Source organism: Peromyscus leucopus, chromosome 5 (assembly GCF_004664715.2).
Source record: "Peromyscus leucopus breed LL Stock chromosome 5, UCI_PerLeu_2.1, whole genome shotgun sequence".
NCBI classification, from domain to species: domain Eukaryota; kingdom Metazoa; phylum Chordata; class Mammalia; order Rodentia; family Cricetidae; genus Peromyscus; species Peromyscus leucopus.
The window spans coordinates 125,082,710-125,094,168 of NC_051067.1; the positions used below are offsets into that span (position 1 = coordinate 125,082,710).

Below are 11,459 nucleotides of genomic sequence, written 5' to 3' on the forward strand. Positions count from 1 at the left end.
TCGGGCATGCCCCTGTCTAGATGGATCACTTCCAGTGGCTCTCCAGCGTTAGCTTACCCTGTTACCAAAGGTGAGAGCTGGACGTGGTATAAAGCGCATCTGGAGTCCCGGCCCTCCGCAGAGGCTGGAAGGTTGCCTCAAGTTCTCAGACAGCCGGGTCTACACAGCGAGTTTCAGGAAAGCCAAGGCTGCATAATGAAACCATCTCAAAAGAGAGGGTGGGGTGGGCCTCTCCTTGAACCTCTAGCCACAGTGACAGGCAGGGAGATGAGGAGCTGGCTCTGTGTCGCCCCAGAGCCCTGGTTCTGCTTGATGTGGCCCTTCCAGCTGTTTTTAAACAACTATTTATTGTAACTGTTATTAAATGGACATCGTCCAGTGCTTCCTTTTAATTATTCCTGCAAGTCCACTTTTCTTCCCTCCCGGTCCTGTCCACCCAGTGGGTGCTCAGAGGCTGCCGAAGCCCCAAATTCCGCCCCTAAGGAGTGCATGTTGAGAAGGTGCTGCTGGGGTGGAGAGGACTTCAACACAACATGCACAGCCATTAGCCTGGGTCTCCACCTTTCTACAGGAGGCAGCTGCCGCCCTAAGCAGGCGATAGATTTTTCCTCAAGGTCACATCGTGCTCTCCACTCTTTATTATTACTTTTGACCATTTGGGGACAGCATCTCGGCCGGAAGTCAATCCCCAGGAACACTCCTCTGCATCAAGACAGGCAGGCAGGCAGGCATTGCCACAGCATGACCCTGCCAGGCCTCTCCGTAGTAGAGACCCAGGGCTGTGAGGCCAAACTGGAGACCCAGACTCCAGCCTAGAGCCAGGAGCCACCAGAACAACAGCATGGACTCTGGACCCCTTGGATACCTTTGGTGAAGGGGACTGGGAGCCAGTGGCTTCCACTATGGAAAGACCTGGACTAGACTCAGGGTCCCACTTGTAAGCATGAGCCCACCCAGGGTGCACGGGGCTGTTGTCAGGCCTTCAGGTTGCCAGACAGGACCGAGTGCATGACAGACCTGGTGCCGAGCACAGCCCCTCCCCCAGCCTCACAGGAAGAACCACGTGTCCACACAAGCTAGTCACTGTGTTTATTACAGTGGGCATCACCACCACCCTACCCCACCCCCGGCAGCCACTCCAGGAAACCTGAAGCAGGAGCTGCAGACAGCCAGCCTTGCAGGTCACACAACCTCGTCTGTCACTGGAATTGGGTTGACCTGGGGGCCTCCAGCCGTGGCTGCCTCCTCCTCCTCTACACTTGGCTTCTTGCGGACCTCCGCTGGTGGCCGGGGTGGGGGGTTGGTGGGTGGCTGCTTGATGGTGCCTCCAACCTGTGGCCGCTCCTTGGGTTTGGGCTCAATGGGGGTCCATTGCTCACCCCGGATGGCTGCCTGAGGGGCAGAGAGGGACTACGTTATGCTTCAAGCTGCTTACTGTCAGGAGGGACTCCAAGCGGACCTGGGTCTTAATCCCTAAGCAGGATGAGAGAGGCTTACACTAATTGACCGGCCCAAGGCCACACAGTCAGGATCTGGGACTGATTGACACCAAACCCAAGCTCTGTGCCTGTGCCAGGAGGGCCCTGCAGAGGAGGGAGCATAGAGCTCCTGGACTTCTATAACACTCCCAGAAACACTTCCAGGTACAAATTCCATGATCCACACAGCTCCCGGGTCCCCTCCAAGGGATACCCACATGCACTGAGGCCTCCCCAAGGGTGTCCAGCATTCTGTAGGAAGCCTGTAGGGCTGGGTGTTAAAGAAATCAAGCAGAGTACTTGCTGGAAACAGTGCTGCCATCCCCCACCCCACATGCACTTCCACAGCAGCTGGCTCAGTGTATCTGGGAATGTGCATTTGAATGTAGTATCCCTCGGGGCAGTGGTGGCGCACGCCTTTAATCCTAGTATTCGGGAGGCAGAGGCAGGCAGATCTCTCTAAGTCTGAGGCCAGCCCGGTCTACAGAGCAAGTTCCAGGACAGACAGGGCTACACAAAGAAACCCTGTCTCAAAAAAACGAAACAAAACAAAAACAAAAGCCATAAATAAATAAATTTAGTATCCCACAATGCTTGAGAGATGGAAACTCTGCAGCACACAGACACCTGTGGCTGCACCTTCAAACACCTGTGGCTACACCTTCTAACACCTGTGGCTGCACCTTCAAACACCTGTGGCTGCACCTTCACACACCTGTGGCTGCACCTTCTAACACCTGTGGCTGCACCTTCTAACACCTGTGGCTGCACCTTTTAACACCTGTGGCTGCACCTTCACACACCTGTGGCTGCACCTTCTAACACCTGTGGCTGCACCTTCAAACACCTGTGGGTGCACCTTCTAACACCTGTGGGTGCACCTTTTAACACCTGTGGCTGCACCTTCACACACCTGTGGCTGCACCTTCTAACACCTGTGGCTGCACCTTCTAACACCTGTGGCTGCACCTTTTAACACCTGTGGCTGCACCTTCAAACACCTGTGGCTGCACCTTCTAACACCTGTGGGTGCACCTTTTAACACCTGTGGCTGCACCTTCTAACACCTGTGGGTGCACCTTCAAACACCTGTGGGTGCACCTTCAAACACCTGTGGGTGCACCTTCAAACACCTGTGGGTGCACCTTCAAACACCTGTGGGTGCACCTTCAAACACCTGTGGGTGCACCTTCAAACACCTGTGGGTGCACCTTCTAACACCTGTGGCTGCACCTTCAAACACCTGTGGGTGCACCTTCTAACACCTGTGGGTGCACCTTCAAACACCTGTGACTGCACCTTCTAACCAATAAACTAGAACATTCTATACAGAAGACAAGAATGGAGCTGCAGAAAGAATCAGAAAGCTATCTATAATGATCTCAGAAAATGAAAAAAAGGCTTTTAAGGAACACTCGCTAAGCTAGTGAAGTAGCACACGCCTGTCATCCAGCATTAGGAAGTGGGGGTTAGAGGAGCAGGAGTTCAAGGCCTCTTCAACTACAGAGCAAGTCTGAGGCCAGCCTGGGCTACATGAAACCCTCTCTTTCTCTAAAAATAAACAGATAGGTAGGTAGATGATAGATAGATAGATAGATAGATAGATAGATTGATAGATAGATAGATAGATAGATAGATAGATAGATAGACAGACAGACAAGGCAGGTAGATGCTTCTGTGTCATTAGCCCCTGGGAAGTCCACCTGACATGACCCCAAACACAGGCAGACTTCGATGAGCAATGGGCCCGCCCTGAGGTGGGGCGGCAGCACCTGGGCCAGCCACACTGCCTGTCTGAGTTTATCCACCTGCTCCACAGAGTACAAGGCAGCGTCAACAGGGAAGTGCCCCGTGTACAGCAGCAGAGGTGCATTAACCAAAGCTGATGTGAGCAAGTAAGCTGTCGTGAGGGCCGAGAGCACCAAGGACATGGGAACTGGGGGTAGAGGAGCTTACTGTAGAGGGCAGCCACTTACCAGCAGGTAGATCACACTGGCAATGACCAAGCAGACGGTCCCCAGGATAGTGGCCAGCAGGAAGCCCGCAGGCACGGACAACCTTGAGGGGTAACAGGAGGAAGCCAGCAGACAACAGTCAGAGGGGATCTGGAGCTCTTGGCCACGTGGTCTCAGAGGGAGACTTCATCCCCAGGGCCCCAGAATGAGCAGAGGCCGGCTCTGTCCAGGTCCAGCAGAGGTTTGGTATGAACTGTCCTCTGCGGTGATGTGTCCTTTGATTCAAGCTCCAGCTACTGTGCTGGGGGAAAGGGGTGTGGCCACATGGGTGTGTCCCAGTCCAGCTTAGCAAAGACCATGAGAAACAGCAGGTGTAACAGGCCACGGAGAACCACCCGGCACCACACTGGAGCTCAGCTGCTAGGTTTGGTGTGCACCACACAACAGGTGACAGATGCAGGTTCAGGACCTTCCGCCCTCTCTAAAAGCCGGGCTTCTCTAGAGTCTGGACAAACATCCATGAAGAAGGGGCTGGGCTGAGCCCTAACCTCCTGCCCAGGCTACAGACCCACGGGGTGTCTCCTTCTAGTCTCCTGTTACCCAGGGCATTGGCAGGGGGACTCACAGGAAGTGGAGGACAGCCCGGACGTAGTAATTTCTCGTGAGGGGCCCAAACAGCTTCACCACAGTAGTCAAGTACTTCTGTCCACTAGAGAGAAGACAGGTCACGGGGTCAGCACCAGCCACACTCAGGACCCCTCGTCACTCCCTATCCATCCCCTTCCAGGGAAGCCCCTTTTCCTCCTGGTCACATGGGCCCAGCAGCTGGGCAGGCCTGGGGCTGGCAGGTCCCGACAAGCCAGCCCCAGGCCACTCGGGTGGGAATGACTTACCACCGCTCCATGGTGGAACCCTTTTTCCTCTTCCCCCGGGGGTACTCCAGCAGGCAGATCAGTACCCCGGCAGCGCTGTGGAGTGGTTAAGGAAAGCCACGCTGGGCCCAAGCTAGTGTGCACTTCTGCTGACAGGTAAACGGAGGCATAGCCACTGGCCCATACCCGCTCTCCCATACCCGCTCTCCCACCGCATCCGTCCTCAGGTTCTGGCCGGAGGGTCCATTGTCCAGCAAGGTAGGGAGGAGGCAGTGGACTCCAATCCACGCCTTGGGATCGTGGGCCTCAGCTCCACGTTTGCCTGAAACCCACTCTGTGGCCTTTGGCAAGTGGCTCCCCGGGCCTGGGCCTTGGCTTCTAAAACTGGTCCTGCTTCCTGAGGCTGTGGCCAAACAGGATAGGTGTAGCACCCTGCAAACTGTGAAGTGCTAGCCCTGGAAGCAGTTGTATCACCACACCTTCCTGGTCCCCCGTAGAAGGATACATGGAGTAGGCACCAAAGTACCACTGTGTGAAGCGCCCAGCAGTGGCCACGATGCCCCCTGTGATGAGGACTAAGGATGGAGAGAGGTGGTTAGGAGGTGGCCGGGAGGTGGCCGGGAGGTGGTCGGGAGTTGATGGGGAGGTGGCCGGGAGGTGGCCGGGAGGTGGCCAGGAGGTGGTCGGGAGGTGGTCGGGAGGTGGCCGGGAGGTGGCCGGGAGGTGGTTAGGAGGTGGCCGGGAGGTGGCCGGGAGGTGGTCGGGAGGTGGCCGGGAGGTGGCCGGGAGGTGGCCGGGAGGTGACCCCTGCTGCAGGTGTGAATCCACTTGAGCTTGCCCCTGGGCCAGGACCACCTCCAATTCTCTGCTCACTGGGGCAGGGCACTGCCCCAGAAAGGAAATGCTTGTATTGCAGGGGGTGCATGGGGCAGAGAGGACACTCGGTGACGTGGCCAGGGCGAGCCGAACTTGCTGGTGGGAGTCCTGCCTCAGCTCTATGGTAGCTGTCTAGAGCTTACATTCTTGTTTGCCTGACGGCTACTGTCCTTTCTTTTCAGCTGTGGTGGTTCCTCTTGGTCCTTTTGTAAGCAGCACATACCTGGGTTCCATCCCCAGGAAACAAAAGAACAAAAACCTGCACAGGGTTGGGCCACAGTCACATGGCCCTGCCGTCATCTCAGCCAGCCAACCCACTCAAGACCTCATTAGAGCAGAATACGTAAGTGTGGCTTAGTTCCCCCACAGAACCACATGACTTACAACCTCCCTCGTTTCAGAAAGTTCTTGTGTCTGTGTCTTTAGCTCAGATGAAGCTGAAGGATGGGCTCTGTAAATAATTAACAGATCACTCTTCTTTCGTTGTTGTTTTTGAGAAAGCCTGGACACATTGGCTGGTCTGGAACTCCCGAGCGGGCTCCATGCAGCATGGATCACCACACCCCACTGTTTTTTGTTTTTTGTTTTTGGACAGGGTTTCTCTGTGTAACAGCCCTGCCTATCCTGGAACTCACTCTGTAGACCAGACTGGTCTCCAACTCACAGGGATCCACCTGCCTCTGCCTTCTGAGCACTGGGATTCAAGGTGTGCGCCACCACTACTTGGTATAATTTTCAGTTTCTTTTTTTAACTTTTTTCTTTTTAATTGACTGCTTTTCTGGTCCCTGGGTCAACCACAATTCATTGATTCATTTTTCTGTCCTTGGGATAGTTGGAGGCTTCTAGTCGAGAGCTACAATGGATAAGGTGATGTGGCTATGTTTTTATTTTTTTAACCAATAGTAAGAGTGAATTGAGTTATTTTATGAAACTGGTAAGATGATGGAGTGAGTCAAGGCACCTGCCACCAAATCTGATTCATCTTGATGACAGGACCCACAAAGTAGGGGAGAACTGACTCTAAATTGTCCTTTGACCTCCATGTGCTATTGTCTTTGCATGCTGATGCCCAACTATAATCTGAGTACTAGGGAGGTAGAGGCAAGAGGATCAGCGTTCAAGGCCGACCCAGTGAATCTGAGAACAGCCTGGGCTACGTGTGACCCTCTTTCAAACAAATGAACAAGCTAGGGAGGTGGCTGGGTTAGTGGGGTGTTTGCCCAGCATGCATGAAGCCCCCAGTTCAATCCCTACCAATGTTTAAACTGGACATGGGGGGCTTGCATGTAACCCCAGCACTTGAGAGGTGGAGGTAGGAAGACCATGAGTTCAAGGTCAGCCTCACTTACATAGCATGTTTCAGGATCGGCTGGGATACGGGATACAGGAGACCCTGGAATCCTAGCACTTGGGGGAGGTGGATGCAGGAGGGCAAGGCATTCAAAGTCATCTTTTGCTGTGTAGTGTGTTTGAGACCAGCCTGAAACCCTGAAACCTGAAACCCTGTCTCAAAACAAACAAATAAAACACAGGAACCTGTTGTAGGTTTAGAAGGATGACTGACACACCAAACGTAAGAAAACCATAAGATCTTGACTACATGAGGGCTGGAGAGATGTTCAGTGTCAGAGAACACTGGTTGCTCTCCAAAGTATCATTTTTAGCTAGGTGTGGCCACACCTGTTATCCCAACACTCTCGAGGCTAAGACAGGAGGATCACAGATTTCAGGTCAAGACTCTATTTCAAAACGAAAAAAAAAGCAAAAAAAATTTTCCTTTTTCCTTTTTATCCTGGAAGTTTGCAGTAAGGTTTTGTTTTGTTTTTTGAAGACAGGGTTTCTCTGTGTAGCTTTGGTGTCTGTCCTGGATCTCGCTCTGTAGCCCAGGCTGGCCTCAAACTCACAGAGATCCACCTGCCTCTGCCTCCTGAGTGCTGGGATTAAAGGCGTGCTCCACCACCGCCCGGGGGTAAGTTTTACTCCGACTTCTAAAAATGTATTTTTTAGCAAGCATTTTTCAAAGGTAGTGATTTGTAGTTCCTAATTTTCAAACTGAGATGCACATGGCCAAGTTATTCTCTTCCCTGTCCTAATATTTGAAAATAAATTCTCCCAAATAGATAAAGCTACGCACTGCACCATCCTTCCTAGCCACGGGTGGACTTCAGGAAGCTCCAAAGGCCTCACTTCTGCTGCCTCGCTGGCTGCCACTCATCGGGCAGTTCCCACTCTCGCTCCAGTGCCGCCTTCCCTGGCCTCAGTTTCCCTCATGCTGAAGCACACCCACCTTTGCACTGAGGGTGTGTTAGCTGAAACTCAGCAGGACCCTGCAAGTGGGGAGGGTCTGCCCTTTTCTCAGCACTGAAGACATCTGCCTCGGTGACATCATTGCTGCACTGTCCTCTGGCATCTACGGTTGAGCTGAGAACTCTACAAGCTGGAATTAACCCATGATCCCCCCGCCTTGTCTAATGTCATTTCAGTGTGTTCAAGAAGGGATTTGTTTCCATTAGTTCTGAAAACCACTTCTGACTCTCTTCAGCCCAAAGTCATTTCTGGCAAATGTTTGCCCCGCCTCCAGATCTCCCTTCCCCCACACCACGGATGCTCACATGTCCACTCTTCCTGTACAACGTATGACACAACTTCAATGTAGAAATCCCCATGTCTGTGTGGTTCCTCCCAACTTCCTTCTGCTTCCGTCTTCAGGGCTGTGCATCCTCACTGTATCTACTACCACCAAGACTCGACCTATGTGCATCTGTAGACACCGCACGTGAATTCACTTTCTCAAATCCAGTTGGTCACTGATCTCCTTTGGCATCCAAGGCACACTTTTTCCGATTTCCAGTGGGACCAGCACCCCTGCCCTATGGGTGCCCTGCCCTATGGGTTTTGAGTCCTCACAGGGTTCACTTCCTCAAACAGTGAGCTAATGTGAGCTCATGTCAGTAGGGCGTGCATTCCACAGCAGCCTGTGTGCCCAGCTGAGGGCTTCTCCCTCAAATCAGAGTTCTCTAGCTTCTGCATCTGTGGATGAAGGCAGCCTCACTCCAGCAGCCTGCACAGGCCCAGATCTCAGGTTTTGACTGTTCATGGTCCTTTCCACCTGACCCTTGGCCACAACAGCTCATGGCAGCTGCAAGGATATATGTCCCATGTGAGTCTTGCTCAGGTGGTGACTCCTTCCTTCTCCAGCACAGAGACCCTGGAGCAGCCTCAGGAAACATGGCCATATTGTCCTGGGCATCCCCAGACTTCAGGCCCCTCTCCCAACCTTCAAATAGCACTGGTTTATTCTTATGCTTGGCTTGTAGCTCAGCTACATATTAACCTTCCTGTTTTGCCGGTCAGTATTAAGGGTGTGCTCTGCTGGTCTTTCGGTCATACATTCCCTGAGCCTGCTATTCACTGGTCCTCAGAGTGTCCTGTCTATTCTGAGCTTCTGCTCTGCTGCCCACCGTTAGTGGGAGGGGCCACCCTTTATCCACCAGGGACACGCAAGGACTCATTCCTAAGTCCAACCAAGAACAGCTACTGTGTACAGGGACTCTGAAATAACATAAAGACCAGAGCCTATGGCTTGCTTAAGATGCTTTAACGGAGGGTCCTCATCCCAGGGAATCAGGCTACATGAGGTTGGATGTCTCTGAGCAGGTAACATCTGAGTTGAGGGAGGAGGAGAGGGGAAGGGAGGCGTCCGCTAGCAGTTTGTGCAAAGGCCCTGTTGCACATTCAGGAAACTCAGAAGCAGAAAAGAAGCTGTATGGCAAAAGGAAGGCAGGAGATTGCCCAGGAGGCAAGCAGGGGCTCCGGCAGTCAGAAATAGGTCCTGAGATGGAGCCAGGTGATGATGTGGCCAGAATAGATGGCATTTTCTGTGATTTCAAAACAAACAAATAAAAAACAGCCGGGCAGTGGTGGCACACGCCTTTGATCCCAGCACTTGGGAGGCCAATCTGGCCTACAGAGTGAGTTCCAGGATGGCCAAAAGCTGTTACACAGAGAAACCCTGTTAATCAAATAAACAAAAACAAACCAACAAAGCCGGGAGAGAGGTGGCTCTGTGGTTAAGAGGCTCACTCCTCTTGCAGAGGACCAGAGTTTGGTTCTCAGCACCCATATCAGCAGCCCAGAACCACCTGTAACTCCAGCTCCAGGAGCTCCGGGACCCTCTTCTAGCCTTTGTCTGCAAGCACCGCCCTGGTTCCCATGTCCAGACACAAATGCATACACATAATGTGAAAACAAAATGTTAAAAAGATTATGTTCCCGTTGGTTGGACCCAGACTGTCCAGGACCTTCCCAGGGTGGTTGTACTTTCCAGAAACAAGGAAAGTCAGAGGAAGTCCCACTTGATGGAGAAAGTGGCCACAGCCGGTGACTTCTCTAGATCTCCACTCTGTCTCTAAATGACACAGGACGGTTGTGTCAGCCTGGGCACTGTGGACAATGCGCAGAGACCTTACACAGCACATGTAGACAGTGTAGACAGGAGAGGCTAGCACTCACAGGAGAGCCTGGGTCTTCCCACCCCAGCTGTGTCTCTGTCACCTCTGCTTCCTGGAGGGAACTTTTGAAGAGTAGGGAGTGTCCTCAGTACACTGCCCACCACTGGCAGGCAGGTGGGAAGTGGAGAGAAGAGGAGTCTGAACTGGCCCACCATTCTCAAGGGGTTTCAGCTCCCACCCCAGAATGAAGCTTCCATCTTCTCCATCACCACCCCCTATGCATTATCCCCAGGTGAGTGGAGCTGGGTCTGGACTCCCCACCCACCCCACCCCCTTGCAGGTCTTTCCTGGCTAGCTTTGGCTTTGAGGCATGTCTACAGTTTCTTCTAGTCTCAGGCATGAGGCTCCTGGTCTGTTCTGCTAGGTTCCTTCCCTGGTGCAGTGAAGCCCAGGGGTCTCACTACCCCCTTGGCAGACCTCCCAGGCTATCCTGATTGTTTGAGCCACGGCCAGCGTCATTCAACCAAAGCCAAGTGTCCAGCACCTTAGACCTGAGCTAAGATCACTGAATGGTGTGCGGACTCTTGTGAAATAGTTTCTGCGCACATTCTGCTTGTGGGATGGAGCCAGCTGCTCCTCCAGGATGAGATCAGCTCCTATCCCAAAACCCTCTAAGAGAAGACGGAGCCCTAGCGACCCGCAAAGCCAGAGCCCCGACTCCAGGCCAAGGGGGCTATGCACAGAAGAGGGTGTTCCGGCGGGTTTTCCTAACCGGGCGGGAAACCACGGGGCGAATGCCTCTTCCCCAGCTGCGAGCAACTTCCTCCTCGGAGGTCCTAGCGCGGACAGACAGGGTGCAGGGCGGGGTCGCAGAGCAGAAGGCCGAGCAAGGCCAGCAGCGGCCACCGCCCGCTCCGAGCCCCGGGTTCCCCGGCAGCCCTCGCTGGGAGTTCCGCAGCGCCAGCGGGAGCTCCGCTTCTTCCGCTGCGCCCCAGGGGTCCTGACCCGCCTCTCCGCCCGCAGCCCGCCTCACTCACTCAGGCCAGATGCCAGCGCCTGCTCGTTGGCCCACATGGCCCACTCGATCTGCCCCATGGCGAGGACCCTGAACACGCAGCCGCCAGGTCCAACTCTGCAGCCCACTCTGCAAGTCCTCACGGATCAGACCGCCCCCAGCTCAGGCTCCGCCCCTTCGGGTTGTGCCCCAGAGGCCTCCTCTGTGCCTTCCCTTTGAGCCTTGGTGGGTGGGACAGCCTCCCCTCGGGCATCCCTCCAGCTGGAAATGTGCCCGGGCTGCTTAGGACTTGCCTGTGACTTGTGACGGTTTATGTCCCCCCCTCTCCCCCCAGGACCACTGGAGTAAGTTTCACACACACACACCCCTCCCAGCTCCTACGCTTATCAAAGACAAATCCGAAAAGATGAAGTTACTTCCGACCCACTGAGCGCTGGGGCAGGTGTGGCCTGGATCACATGACTAAGTGGAGGGAGGGGGGCGGACATGATATGCAAGGCTGGGAAAACCCAGAAAGCAGGGGACAGCTGAACACTTTTGCTCTGTTGTCTCTGGCCCCGAGCAGCTCAGCAGCAGCGGCGTGTATGTTGGGGTATGGCATAGGGTGACAAGGAGGCAGGAGACTGTCACCGGAGGGCACAGTGGCTGGGACTGGCTGGTGGGCAATGGTAAGCAATCCCAGCAGAACCTACTTCATGCCCCACCTCTCCGCTACATACACAAGATGGAACTCAGTGGCAGGTAGGGACCTGGGCCGTCACTGAACTGTAGATGGCAGACCCCAGAAAGCTGGTTTACAAAGAGAAAGCGG

At 54.1% G+C, this 11,459-nt stretch overlaps 1 protein-coding gene across 1 annotated transcript; it reads right to left on the reverse strand.

Annotated features, from left to right (window-relative positions):
• Nucleotides 1-1,066: 1,066 nt before the first annotated feature.
• On the reverse strand, nt 1,067-10,818 carry LOC114700968 (cytochrome b-245 light chain). Its single transcript, XM_028880842.2, has 6 exons — nt 10,671-10,818; nt 4,811-4,880; nt 4,327-4,401; nt 4,059-4,142; nt 3,455-3,536; nt 1,067-1,392 (listed from the first exon to the last, which is right to left on the reverse strand). Exons 1-6 carry the CDS (start codon nt 10,726-10,728, stop codon nt 1,183-1,185), a joined length of 579 nt encoding a protein of 192 aa, XP_028736675.1. The 5' UTR covers nt 10,729-10,818; the 3' UTR covers nt 1,067-1,182.
• Nucleotides 10,819-11,459: the final 641 nt, after the last annotated feature.

Excerpts from the sequence above, each read along its gene's own strand:
- LOC114700968 (XM_028880842.2), bottom strand. The coding sequence starts at position 10,728 with ATGGGGCAGATCGAGTGGGCCATGTGGGCCAACGAGCAGGCGCTGGCA. Across the intron at positions 4,402-4,810 it reads TACTTTGGTGCCTACTCCAT|CGCTGCCGGGGTACTGATCT; the intron begins GTATCCTTCTAC and ends ACCACTCCACAG. Across the intron at positions 3,537-4,058 it reads CGGGCTGTCCTCCACTTCCT|GTTGTCCGTGCCTGCGGGCT; the intron begins GTGAGTCCCCCT and ends TTACCCCTCAAG.